Genomic DNA, 14,878 nt, shown 5'->3' on the forward strand with positions numbered 1-14,878 from the left:
TCACATTTTGAGTCATTTTTATTTTTATAACTGTATCAGTGGAAGGAATGGCTAACCTGCTGGATGACAGACTCAGGATGGTAATAATAATGACAATACCAATAACTAACAAAGCACTTTCAGGTTTGCAAAGGGCTTTAGCCTCACAACTACCTTGGGAGGAGGGGTAGTTGTGTTTCTCATTCCCATTTTAAAGATGAGAAAACTGAGGCACACAGAGGTTGTGACTTGTTCAAGGTCACACAGCTAGTGAATATTTGAGGCAGCATTTGAACTTGTCTTCCTGACTCCAGGAACAGGGATCTATTCATTGTGCCACCTTTAGATGTCTAAAGTTCACAAGAACAAAACAATGAACTGCAAGATGAAATTTGAGAGGCACCTTCTAAGTCCTAAAAAAAAAGTCAGTCTCACAAGTGGAAGATTGATAAAACATTAGAAGCAGTCTGGGGATTTCAGTGAATGTGGAGCTCAATATGTGCCTTTGGTACGACCCAATAACCAAAAATCTAATTAATTCAGAAGTGATATAGAACGAGGGCAACAGGAGACTTGCTGTACTATTATGTCCTCACCAGAACACATCTGGGATATTTATAGTTTGTTTTGGGGGACACACTTGAGAATTGGCATTAAGAAGTTAAAGAACATCCAAAGGATGTTGGCCAGTTAGTCATTTGACATGCGTTAAGAGCCTACAATGTGCCAGGCACTGTGCTAAAAACTGGGGATAGAAAGAAAAATGAAAACCACTCTCTGATCTTAAAGAGTTCACAGTCTAATGGAGCAGAAGGAAGGGACAATAGACAAACAACTATGGAATACAACCTGAAAACAGAACAAAATTTAGATAATCGACCAAGAGGAGGCATTATTATTTAGGAGAATCAGGAAAGGCTTCTAGTAGAAGATGGAATTTTAGTTGGGACTTGAAGGAAGTCGGGAGGTTGAAATGAGAAGGGAGAGCATAACTAGTATGGAGAACATTAGTGAAAATATTCTGCATCAGGAAAAGAGTGTCTTCTTGATGGAACAGAAAGAAGGCCAGTGTCACTGGATCCCAGTAGGGTGACACATGTAGGATGCAAGAAAACTAGAAAACTAGAGAGAAATAAGTTTGACTGCCAAACAGAGGGTTTCATATGTGATTCTGGAGGTAATGGAGAGTCAATGGAATTTATTGACTGGGGAGATGATATGGGCAGACCAGTACTTTAGAAAGACCACTTTGCAACTTCAGGATGCATTAGAGTGAATTAGAGTGTGAACAGACCTGAAGCAGAGATATGAATAAGCAGGCTATTACTATAGTACAGGTATGAGATGATGAGAGCCTGCCCTGCTGTGGTATCAGTGCCAGGGGAGAGAATGGGGCATATTGGAGATGTTACAAAGGTGAAATTCACAACAGATCAGATATGGGGCAGAATGAGAGAAAGTAAGGAGCTGAGGGTGATACCTAGGTTGTGAATCAGGGTTACTGAGAGGAAAGTGGTACCCTCAAGCAAAAGGAATGCTAGCAAGAGGTTAATTGTTTTTGTTTTACTTTGGGGGGGGGATTATAATGAATTCAGTGGTGGACATGTTGATTTTAAACTGCCTATGGGATATCTAGTTCAAGATATTCAATAGGTAGTTGGAGATGTGAGACCTTAGAAATCTACAAAGAGGTTAGAGCTGGATAAGTTGATTTGAGAATCATCCACAAAGAGATGATACATTGGAGTTGATTAGATTGCCAAATGAAATAATATAAAGAGAGAAGAAAAGAGGGCTCAGGATAGAGTCCTGATGTACATTGTTAGTTAGCAGGTTTATTCTGGATTAAGAGCCAGTGGTAGTAAAATAGGTAGTGGGGAAACTAGAAAAGAGTAATAATGAAAACCTAGACATAAGAGGGTATCAGTGATTGATAGAGGCTACAAAAAGGTCAAGATGGGTAAAGACTGTGGCAGAAGGCATCTGAATGATGTGAGATAAGGAGGGAGGAAGGAGGAGACATTTTTGAGCAAATAGCCTTTTTTTTTCAGTAAAATAAGAATCAATATTTTCAGTTCAGTGGGTGGGGGAAGGGAAAGCCATGGGAGGTTGGAGGAGAGATGAAAAGGTTTGGAAGAGCCTCTATGGTGGACAATAAAGTGAGTAGGTGTCATAAAAAGATTAGCTGAGGGAACTGGGAACTTATGAATTGGAGAATAGAAGAATGAGGGAGGTGGGAGGAGAGGATATGAAAGCTATCTTCAAGTATTTGAAGGTCTGACATGTATAAAAATGATTCAGCTTGCTCTGCTTGTCCCCAGAGAGCTGAATTAGGAGCAGGGAACTGAGGTTTCAGGGAAGCAGTTTTCTGCTTTATTAAGAGTTATGCTTTAGGTATGCTTTATTAAGAGTCAGAGATATTCAGGGCTGGATTAGTCTGCCTCAGGAGGCAGGGACTTCTTACTTGAAATTTCTAAGTAAAAAGTTGTTAGACAGGTTATAGGAAAGGTTATTATTCAGGTATGGCTTGGACAAGGCGTCCCTTTCAACTCTGTGATTATAAAGGTGGTGGTAGGAAAGGAATTCTATAAGAAATATAGATAGGTAGATAAACTGGACCATGTCTCTGTATTTGCCATTTTCTTTTGTAGGGAACAGTGATATCATTTATGTTAAGGTAACTCCTATCTGTGTAGATCAGCAACTTCCCTGCAATTTATAATATCAAGAATTGCCTGGGGGCCCTAGGAGATGAAGTGACTTGTCCTGGGTCTCAGAGTCACTACGTGTCTGTAGTAGGAAAGGATGGCTGTCTCCACTACTCCACATTACCATATATCTATGCATATATGCAAATATGTTTATGTCTAATTGCTTCTAATAATAAATTAAAAGACCAATAATGAATTTTTAAAATCTTTTAAATATCACGTTACAAACAAACAAATATAACGATTATTCAAACTGGCAACTATTATTTTTCTTCCAAATGAAGTAATAAAGTGCTTAGTAAAGTAGTTGGTGTATGGTAGATACACAATAAATTCTTATTCTCTCTCCCCATTTTCACTAACCAAATTGTTCATGCTTGGCTCTCATTCTAATTTAAGGAAAAAAAAATTCTAATTTCTTCCATATGTAATGGAATGACTATATGGGGTTTCCTAAAATTCTCAGAGCAGTTTTAAGCTTTAATAGACTTTTGGTACCCCTTATATACACATGTGTGTGCACACACACATACACACACAGAATTTATCAGTTTCAGGAGAAATGCTAACTATTTTTCTTTAGAACTTGATGTGTAGTATCAGATCTCCTGTTCCAGAGGCAAATTACCCAAATATTTCTGTCCCCATAGAAAAGTCTCTATTATTTCCAGGTGGCCTTTATGTTTCTTCTTCGATAGAGTTTTAAAAAGTTTAATATCTTAGTCACTAAACCGTTATCAAACTATTAGTAAACCTATTATTTTTATTATTATTTTTATCTAGTACAAATTCTGCATTTTCAGAAGAGGAAACACATCCCATATGTCCCACCATCTTGACTCTTGACTTCTCTAAACTGCATTGGATGAAAACCTTTAAACATATAGACCTAGTGGAAGAACCAAAACCATGTGGGACAAAACTAACATGAGGAATATGTCATCCCATAGTCTTATTCTTAGAATTGTCCTAAAGACATATTCATGGAGCATGTAGCAGATGAATTAAATTTAGTCATAAGGCTAAATGGTTTATTAAAAGCTATATAGATAGTTAATGTCAGAACTCAAACTTAGATGTCTTTGAACTTTTTTCTTTCAAATTTTGACTTCTCCTTTGGTGCTATTGACATGTAAATTATAAACTAGTGGTCTATGCAACAAAAAAGGCTGACATTTGGCTTGGGAGCACACTGCCTACTATGGGTTATGTTATGTCGATCATTGGGTAAGCCTAGACAACTGACCAAAAAGTGAAATTAATAAACAGTGACAAAAAATTAATTCTCTGTAGTAAAAACTATGATAATAATTCAAAATAGGAAATCCGAGCAAACTAGATAATCAAGTGTCTGAAATCATCAAACTCAATAATGTGTTATTCAATTAAAAAAAACTATGTTGAGAAATAATTTTCTTTTTGACAAGAACTGATGGAAAACAATTTAGCCAATATTAAATTTACTCAAAAATCTTACATCACATACTACAATAAACTCAAAATGCATACACAGCCTGAACCTTAAAGGTCACACACACACACAAATGAAGAAAATTATAACAGGTATTTTTCATACTATGACTACGGGCAAGTACTTAGCCAAACAAGAGATATAGGGAATGTCAAAATAAAATCATTTCAATTACATGAAAATGAAGAGACTTTGCTTAAAGAAAATCAATAAAATAAAGTTATAAAAAGAAACCATTAATTGGCAATAAGTTCTTATAGCAAATATTCAAAATATAGGAATCTAGCAAAAATAATGAATGAATATAAATGAATATAGCATTTGCTAGCAAATGTTTAAAGTCATGTGCTAATTAAGCACTGGGAATACTAATGGAAAAGTAAGCTAGTCCCTGCTCATGGAGCTTACTTTCTAATGGAGTACACAATTCATGTAGATATACATAAATAAGAGACATTCCCCAACAGAATTGGTCAAAGGACATAAATAGTTCTTAATAGAAAAATTGCCAAGTATTACAGTTATAGAAAATATTCTAAATCACTAGTAATAAGAGAAGTGAATATCAAAAGAGGCCTGAAGTTTCATTTCATGTCCAGAAAACTGGCAAATATAACATAATGATGGAAATAAACAACATTGAAGGGATTACAAAAAAACCCAAAACACCAACTCACTGTCAGGGAAACTACAAATCAGTTCAGTCATTAAGGGAAATAAATGGGAATTATGCTTTAAAAATGACTAACGTGTCAATACCCTCTGACTCAGAGATTCCACTGCTGGGAATATACCCCAGGTAGGAGGTCAAAGATAGAAATAAAGGATACATACACACACACACACACACACACACACACACACACATGCATGCATGCGTGCATGGACATGCACACAGACATGCATGCATGCACGTACTCAGTATTTTTTGTGATTTTAAAAAGCTGGAAACAGAGTACATGCCCATTAACTGGGAAATAGTTAAACAAATTGTAGTATTTGGCAGCTAATATTGATAACATTTATGTAGCACATTAAGATTTGTAAAGTATATGATCTCATAATCTTGAGAAATGGGTACTATTCTCACCCCTATTTTTCAAATGAGAAAACTGAGGTTCAGGGAAGTTAAATAAATTGTCTAGAGTCATACAGATAATAGGTATACGAGGGAGGATTTGAATTCACTTCTTCCAAATTCCAAGTCTGGGACTCTATTCGCTACACTAACCTGCCTCTGGAATATTGTTGATCTGCAATAAGAATTTATGTGAAGAATTCATAGAAACATAGGAAGACTTGTATGAACTGATACAAAGTAGACTAAACAAAATCAGGAAAGCAACATAAGCAGTGACAACAAAAATGTAAATGAAGGGAACGAAAACTCAAACTGAAGTCCAAGGAATTATAATGACCAAGGTTGACCCTAGTGAAAATCTGAGAAAATTTACCTTCCTCTGTTCCCTGCAAAAATGGGGGACTAGGGATGAGAGACATAACATATGCCATCATACCCAGGTTACGTTGTGCTGCCTGGTTTTGAAACCTTGCCCCGTCTCTCTTTTTTAATCTTTCTTACAAGGGTAGGGTATGAATAGATTAAAAATTAATGATGTATAAGCAAAACATTCAAATAAAAGTAAAATTACATTTTTTACAATTAGTTTGTTTTGTTTTCAACAATCATTTCCATAAGTTTTAAATTTTCTCCCTCTCTCTTCCCATGATGATATCCAATCATATATGGGTTCTACACATACATTCTTATTAAACATAATTTCACAGTAATCATGTTGCATAGAAAAATTAAAATGAATGGGAGAAACCATGAGAAAAACCAAATGAAAACATAACAAAAGAGAAAATAGTCTGCTGCATTCTGCGTTCCGACTCTATGGTTCTTTCTCCGGATGTGGATGGCATTTTATATCATAAGTCCTTTGGAAATGTTTTAGACCCTTGCATTGCTGTGTAGGGCTAAGTATATCAGACAGAGTCCTTGCACACTGTGGCTCTTACTGTATATGATATTCTCCTGCTTCTGCTGACTTCACTCAGCATCTTTGCAGGTTTTTCTGAAGTCCTCCTGTGTGTCACTTCTTACAGCACAATAGTATTCCATTACATTCGTATACCACAACTTGTTCAACCATTCCCCAAATGATGGGCATTCCCTCATTTTCCAGATTTTTGGCCTGCACAAAAAAGAGCTGCTATAAATATTTTTGTACGTGTGTCCTTTTCCCATTTTTATGATTTCTTTGGGATACAGCCCTGGAAGCGATACTGCTGGGTCAAAGGGTATGCACATTTTTGTAGCCCTTTGAGCATAGTTGCGAATTGCTCTCCAGAATGGTTGGATCAGTTCACAACTCCACCAACAATGAATGTGTTCTAACTCTCCCACACCTTCTCCAACATGTATCATTTTTCTGTTTTGTTATGTTATCCAATATGATGGATGTGATGTAGTACCTCAGAGTTATTTTGATTTGCATCTCTTTAATCAATAGTGATTTAGAGAATTTTTTCATATAACTACAGATAGGTTTAATTTCTTCCTCTGAAAACTGCCTGTTCATATCGTTTGATCATTTATCAATTGGGGAATGACTTGTTTTCTTGTAAATTTGACTCAGTTCTCTTTATATTTTAGAAATGAGGCCTTTATCAGAGACAGTAGTTGTAAAACTTCTTTCCCAGTTTTCTGATTCCTTCCTAATCTTGATTGCATTGGTTTTGTTTGTGCAAAAACTTTTCAACTTAATGTAATATAAATTATCCACTTTGCATGTCATAATGTTCTCTATCTCTTGTTTAGTCATAAATTCATCCATTCTCCATAAATTTGACAAATAAACTAGTCCTTCTTCTCCTCATGTGTTTATGATATTAGCCCTTATGCCTATATCTTGTACTCATTTGGCCTTTCTTCTGGTATACTGTGTCAAGCACTTGTGTATGTGAAGTTTCTGCCACACTCTTTTCCAGTTTTCCCATTAGTTTTTGTCAAGAGGTGAGTTCTTATCCCAGAAACAGGGGTCCTTGGGTTTGTCAAACAGTAGACTGCTAAAATCGTTGACTATTGTGCCTTATGTACTCATTCTACTCCACTGATCTATTCTTCTATTTCTTAGCCAATACTAAGTGGTTTTGATGATTGCTGCTTTATGATACAATTTAAGATCTTGTATGACTAGGCCACATTCCCTAGCATTTCTTTTCATTAATTCCCTTGATATTCTGGACCTTTTATTCTTACAGATAAATTTTGATATTATTTTTTTCTAGCTCTACAAAACAATTTTCTGGTAGCTTGTTTGATATGGCACTGAATAAGTAAATTAATTTAGGTAGAATTGTCACTTTAATTACATTAGTTCAGCCCACCCATGAACAACTGATGCTTTTCCAATTATTTAGATCTGATTTTATTTGTGGGAAAAATGTTTAGTAATTGTGTTCATGTAGTCCCTGGGTTTGTTTTGTTAGATAGACTCCCAAATATTTTATAGTGTCTACAGTAACTTTAAATGGGATTTCTCTTTCTATCTCTCACTATTGGGCTTTGTTAGTAATACATAGAAATGCAGATGATTTATGTGGATTTATTTTGTATCCTGCAACTTTGAGAAAGTTGCTTGTTATTTCAAATAATTTTTTTTACTTGATTATCTAGGATTCTCTAAGTATATCATCATATGAGCTGCAGAGATTGATAACTTCGTTTCTTCTTTGTCTATTCTAATTCTGTTAATTTTTTGTATCATAAAAAGAATTTGGTAGGACCACTTCACCAATTTTCCCAAATAATCTATATAGTGATGGAATTAACTATTCTTTAAAGGTCTGACAGAATTCTCTTCTACATCCATCTGACCCTAAGGATTTTTTTCCTAGGGAGTTCATTAATGACTTGTTCAATTTCTTTTTCTGAAATGGGGTTATTTAAATATTTTACTTCCTCTTCTGCTAATATAGGCAGTTTATATTTTTTTTTGTAAATATTCATCCATTTCACTAAGATTGTCAAATATATGGGCATTAGAAAGTAATTTCTAATTATTTTTTTCGTTTTCTCCTTACTGGAGGTAAGTTCACCCTTTTCATTTTTGATACTGGTAATTTGGTCTTCTTCTTTCTTTTTTTTTAAATTAAATTGTCCAAAGGTTGAGCAATTTTATTGGTTTTTCATTAATCCAACTCTTAGTATTATTTATTTGTTTGATAGTTTTCTTAATTTCAATTTTATTAATCACTCCTTTGGTTCTCAGTATTTCTAATTCGGTATTGAATTGGGGATTTTCAGTTTGTTCTTTTTCTACCTTTTTCAGTTGCATGCCCAATTCATTGATCTCTTCTTTCTCCATTGTAGTCATGTAAGCATTCAGAGACATAAAACTTCCCCTAAGAACTGCTTTTGCGGCATCCTATAAGTTTTGGTAGGTTGTCTCATTATTGTCATTCTTGAATAAAATTATTGATTGTCTCTGTGATTTGTTGTTTGACCCGCTCATTTTTTAGGATTAGATTATTTAGTTTCCAATTAATTTTTTATCTATTGTCCATGGCCCTTTATTACATATACATTGTATTGCATCATAATCTGAAAAGAATGCATTGACTATCTCTGTCTTTCTGCGCAGAATTGTGAGGTTCTTATGTCCCAGTTCATGGTCAGTTTTTGTGTATGTGCCATCATGTATCACTGAGCAAAATGTATATTCCTCTTTCCCCATTCAATATTCTCCAAAGGTCTATCATGTCTACCTTTTCCAAAACTGTATTTACCTCCTCAACCTCCTTCTTGTTTATTTTGAGGTTAGATTTATCAAGTTCAGAGAGGGGGAAGGGGAAGTCCCCCACTAGTATAATTTTGCTGTTTATTTCTTGCTGTAACTCCCTTAACTTCTCCTCTTAGAATTTGGATGCTATACCACTTGGTGCATATATGTTTAGTAATGATATTATTTCAGTTTCAGTGGTAGCTTTTAGCAGGATATAGTTTCCTTCCTTATCTCTTTTGAACAGATCTATTTTTGCTTTTTTTTTTGTCTGAGATTAGGATTGCTACCCTGTTTTTTTCACATCAGCTGAAGCATAATATATTCTACTGCAGCCTTTTACCTTTACCCTGTGTGTATTTCACACATATACCCTATTTCAAATGTGTTTCTTGTAAAGAACATATTGTAGGATTATGGTTTTTAATCCATTCTGCTTTCTGCTTCCATTTTATAGGAGAATTCATACTCCCATAAATAAGTAAATTTCATACATTTAACCTGTGGGCCCTGTGCTTCTTTCTCACTCAGTCTGATGGACTCCCATCCTATGTTGAGAGGCTTGGGAATCTTCACGGCTGCTTTGAATTCAATCCACCTGGGTCTTTACCCAGTAGGTGCTGGTGCAGCCCATGTGCTCTGTGCTCCCCCCAGCCTGGTGCAATAGATTCTTCCCATTGACCTTCTTGGCTGTCCTGGGCTGGAAATCTGCCGCTCTCTGTCTCCTAGTGGATTCTGCCACTCTAACATTTGTTCAGATTTACTTTTTAGAGGTATCTGAAAGAGTTTGTGGTTGAGCTCAAGGTGAGTCCAAGCTTTCACTCCACCATCTTGACTCTGCCCCTCCCAGGAAATATTTTAAAAATCAAGTTCAGTTCACACAAAAAGATTCCACCTGTAGACCCATCCCTGCATTTGTTATTGACATTTCTATTGATGCCTTTAGTTACCAAGCATATACCTCATTTCCAAAGACTGTCCTCATGGTCCTTGTCCAAGCAGCAGGGGGCAGGAGTAGTCATGTAATATAGCTAATAGCCTGAATAGCAGGGAGGTCTTTAAACTACAATGCCCTCTCAAGTATTCATTGAGGTTTCAAATTTACAAATATCATTTATGGTCAGTTTATGATGTATTTCATTTTTGAATTCTTTGTCAGAATGAAGATTTAATTTCGTAGAAAATAACATCAAGCAATCCAGAACAAAACCACAAACACACAGACACACACTCACCACTGCTGCCACTGCCACCACCACCATCACCCCCCCAGTCTCCCTTCCCCCCAAATTAATGAGAAATACAATTTAGAACACTTCAAAAAAATCCATCATGAGTTTTAATGAAAACCACATCATAGTGAGGCACGTTGCTTAACAAGTCCCACAAACTGAATGCATATTAAGTAACTGAGACAGTAAGAGTTTCAATTAGTTGTTTGAAAGAATTAAGGTTAACACAGGGGTTATATGGGTTTGATTGCAATAAAAACTAATATTCTTTGGCTTCATTAAGTACTAATGAAAGACATGAGAGTTTCTTAGATAAAGGCAGGCTACCTCTAGAACTAGAATTTTATTCATATCTATTATTATAATATTTTCATAAGTGAAGTGTCATAACAAAATGAACCGTTCAATTGATTTTATTTTCTATTAAAGATTTCTAATTAATTAGCAAGACTATCAACAGGTGTGGCTTCCAGATTTTAAAAGGCTGAAATATAATAAGTCTAAGCAAGGAAATGGGCAACTTTATTTTGGGTATTCCTTGAAAGCTGCTGATGGTCTCTAAGTTCTGAAGGGCTTTCTTTTTAACTTTCTTTTATATTTAGCATGCAACAAAAAATAGCATAGAATAATCTATGTGGAGGAGAGTTAGCATTAATTCTCTCAAACATTCTACCTAAGTGTAAACATATTCACTTCTTTAACTTCTCATAAACCTTAAAAAATGGTTGAATATGTGATCTGGCTTCTCAAATTATGTCACGTTGTAGTATGGTTTAACCATCTATCTCTCCATTACTAGACCACTAACCTGGCAGTTCAGGGGAATAAACAGTATGCTGTTCAGTCATTTTCCAGTTGTATCTGACTCTTCATGACCCCATTTGGGGTTTCCTGGCAAAGATACTAGATTAGTTTGCCATTTATTTCTCCAGCTCATTTCACAGCTAAGGAAACTGAGACAAACAAGGTTAAGTCACACAGCCAGTAAGTGTCTGAGAGTGGATTTGAACTCACGATGATGAATCTTCCTGACTCCTGGCCTGGTGCTCTATCCACTGTGTCACCTAGCACTGAACTGTACTGTTTTTTTTTCTTTATCACTTTTAATTTTCTTTCTTCTTTCCATCATTTCACAGATTTATCAAGTTTGGGAGTGAAGGTAGCAGAACATTCACTAATTTAAAAGATGAAATACAAAAATAAAAGTATAGTGCTATTTCCAGAGAAAGATTGGAATTGATTCTTAGATTTCCTTTGGTGCTTATATGTCATTAAAAATGAATGAGAAAGAAGAGGGGTGCAGAGGGGGCAGGAAGAGAAAGAGACAGAGATGGAGACACAAAGAGGTGTCTGTGTGTGTGGCGCAGAGAGAGACAGAGAGATATTTTTGCCCACAGTTGTTTACATATTGTCTCTCCTATTAGACTGTGAGTTCCTTGAGATCAAGAACTGTGGTTTTTTGACCTTTCTTTGTATTCCTAGTACTTAGAAGAGAGTTTTAATAATTTTTTCCAGATAGAGACAGACAGAAACATAGAGACAGAGAAACACAGAAAGACACACACACACAGAGAGAGAGGGAGGGAGGGAGAGAGAGAGAGAGAGAGAGAGAGAGAGAGAGAGAGAGAGAGAGAGAGAGAGAGAGAGAGAGAGAGAGAGAGAGAGAAGCAGAGACAAAGCAACAGCAGAGATAGAGACAATGCAGGAGCTTACAGGTCAGAGAGGAAAAAAGGGAGGAAGAAAAGAAAACATCAGTAAAATTATTCAATCTTAAAGGACAGATGAAAAAAGAACACTAAAAACCTTACCCCAGCCTACCAAGGTGAAGCCCCACAGGTACTTGGAGTCTGAAAAGAAAGCCACAAAGATGAGGCTGTGTAGGTACAGGCCTTCTACTAGGATCCAGTAGTAGTTTGTGGCCAAGAAGTAAATAAACATCACAACAACGATCTTGCACCCCACCTGTTAAAAATAATGAAAAGTATTACTTTCTCCACCCCAGAACTTTCAGCTGAGCTAAATGTCAACATGACATTGTTCAAAACTTCAAACCTCAGGACCGGTTCTTCTTTTTATCTTTTATTGTATCCCTTTACACAATAATGTAAAAACCAAAGTTGCATTTTAAGCACATTTCCTCTAAGAAGTTCAAAGATAATAGCTGTCAACAAGCATTTATTTATAAGTTCCTACTCTGAGTCAGATACTATGATAAATTCTGGGGATACAAAGAAACAGTCTCTGCCCTGAAAGAGTTTATATTCTAATGGTTTAGTAGTACAAATCTACTAGTGAGGAGGGAGAAAATGATCCACTGGTGAAACTAACAAACTAATGGATTAACTCAGGTATTGATTGAGTATGTACCACTCTTGTTGCGAAGATCTAGATTCCTCCAATGTGCCTGGATAAACTACCGTATCAGAAGCCTGATAGCCTGAATTCATGAGTGAGTGATGTACTTCTCTATCAACTGGGAAAAGTCAGGCTCATTATTTGAACAATACACCCATTTTCTATTAGCCAGAGAATGAGCAGGGTTTATTTTTTTCTTCCATTTTGATGATGGATGTAGAAACAAACAAAAAAAAAAAAAAAAAAGGGAAAGCACCTTTAGCACAACAAAAAAATGTTAATCAAGACCAGTCACTATCAGTCCAGATGTCTCATGATTTGATGACTAGCTCATAATAAAGGGAATCTAATGACATTGCATTTTCTATACATCGTGAGAATAAGATTCCAAAATGTAATTCAATTCAATTTTTTTTTGCTATTGTCACCCCATAGATTTCTTGAAAGTCCCATCCATTTTTACACAGGAATTATAGAAGAGATAAACAAATCAAAGAGGGAATCGAAAAAGAATGGGAGAAGCAATGAAATCAGTGATGGAGAAAGATGTTCTCTTTGTGTTCATAGGAGAACTTTCAAGGAGATGAGATAAGATCAGCCCAGTGGTTAGCATTCTTGTGTCTTCCTCCATGTGTACATATATATTTGATTTTCTTTCTGAAAAGGGTTCTAACTGGTCAGGAGCAGACAATACTTACATACTGTGATCTGTCCACTGGGGGTGCCATCATTGAATTTCGTGGATCACCCATCATAAATGACTCCATCTCTTTCATGTCCACATGATCATGGGCCACATTATCCTTAATAAAGATGCTTGCAGCCCTCAGCATGAATGAAACAAATAAGTGCATGTGGATGTAGTTCCTGGTGCAACGTAGTCTCCTGAGGACAAGAAACAGGAAAGGGACAGGTTTGGAGAGAATAACTGAGGGGAAAAAAAATGAGAAAAGGAAAGCGCAAAAAATGTCATGAATCTAAATAAAGATATGGGACCTTTCACAAATCTGTTAATCAATGATCCCAAGTATAACTGTATGGCCATTACTAAAATGAGGGTTATTTGCAATCTGATTACATGTTCAAAATGATGTATTATCTTGTCCCCCAACTCAAATGTATCAAATGAGTAAATTTCATACAATATTCAATGCACTAAATGTCATTGAATCTCTCATGTTTAACCCAACAAAGCTCTATTTGGGGTAAATAAATTATGTACCTTGAAAAGGAGCCAATGAGAGTTGGTCTAATTATTCTGGAATTCAATTTGAAAATATGCTAAAAATGAATAAAATGTCCATATCCTTTGATCCAGAGATCCCATTTAAAGGAATGTTCCTCAAGAAGGTCAAAGACAGAAGGAAAGATCCCATATATGCCAAGATACTTGCAGCTTCATTTGTTTTGTAGCAGCAAAGAACAGGGAACAAAATGGATACCTATTACATGAATTATAGGAGATGAATATAATGGAATATTACTGAGCAATAAGAAATTAAGGAAATGAAGAATGTGGAGGAGCATGGCACAAATGTTACTGACCCATGCCAAGTGAACTAGACATAATCTGGAAAAATATATATAATAATGATAATACAACATGTGGAAAGTAAATAAAAACAAAACAATACTTCGTAATGAATAAAATTTGTCCCTAAAATGGGTATATGAGAGCTATCATTCCTCCCTTCTTTGCAAAGGTGGGAGACCAAGCATGTACAGCACTGAATGTATTGTTAGACGACATTGCTGTCACATAGTAGGTACTTCATAAATACTAGATGGTTTGAAGTGTGAATTGCTTTGTGTTTTGTGGAAACTTGTATTTTATACACAAAGGAAAGTTACCTGATAGAAATATATGAGGAATTTAGCATTTATTGCGTGCAAAGAATTAAGCTACATGCTAAGGATCCAAAAACAAAACAAAAAAGTGAGTCCTATCTTTCAGGAGATTAAATCTTATGAACTAGCTAAGGGAGTATTGAGGTTAGGAGATTAATTAAGGGATTATTCTTTTAAAATAGTACGTTTGGGGGAAATAAGATTTTCTCACTTCCATTACTCCAAAATCCTTGAATTTAGTCATTATAAAGGCTAAATTCCTTCTATGATGCTTGTCAGAGGTGACACTGAGTTCTTGACATTTATACACATAGACTCCAGTGTCTGAGAGGTCCTTCTAAGCCAAAAAGCTGCACATTTGGGTCTGTTGATGGATGAGGTATCTGAAAATCATTAAAGGAACAGCTAGGTAAGTTCAGAGGGGGTCATCCCAAAGTTGGCATCAGGGTGATAAACTTTTGGTCATAGTGACTATTGGGGCTCATATACCAATTA

General features: G+C 35.7%; 1 protein-coding gene across 1 annotated transcript in view; it reads right to left on the minus strand.

Moving 5' to 3' along the window:
- PTH2R (parathyroid hormone 2 receptor) overlaps window positions 1-14,878 on the minus strand; it is a 129,492-nt gene that overhangs the window by 60,159 nt on the left and 54,455 nt on the right. Inside the window, exons 6-7 of the mRNA XM_072617433.1 lie at window positions 13,234-13,420; window positions 11,989-12,142 (exon numbers count right to left, since the gene is read on the minus strand). Of these exons, the coding sequence (XP_072473534.1) occupies window positions 11,989-12,142; window positions 13,234-13,420 (341 nt within the window). The remainder of the gene's footprint in view (window positions 1-11,988; window positions 12,143-13,233; window positions 13,421-14,878) is intronic.

This window comes from Notamacropus eugenii, chromosome 6 (genome assembly GCF_028372415.1).
Source record: "Notamacropus eugenii isolate mMacEug1 chromosome 6, mMacEug1.pri_v2, whole genome shotgun sequence".
Taxonomy (NCBI): Eukaryota; Metazoa; Chordata; class Mammalia; order Diprotodontia; family Macropodidae; genus Notamacropus; species Notamacropus eugenii.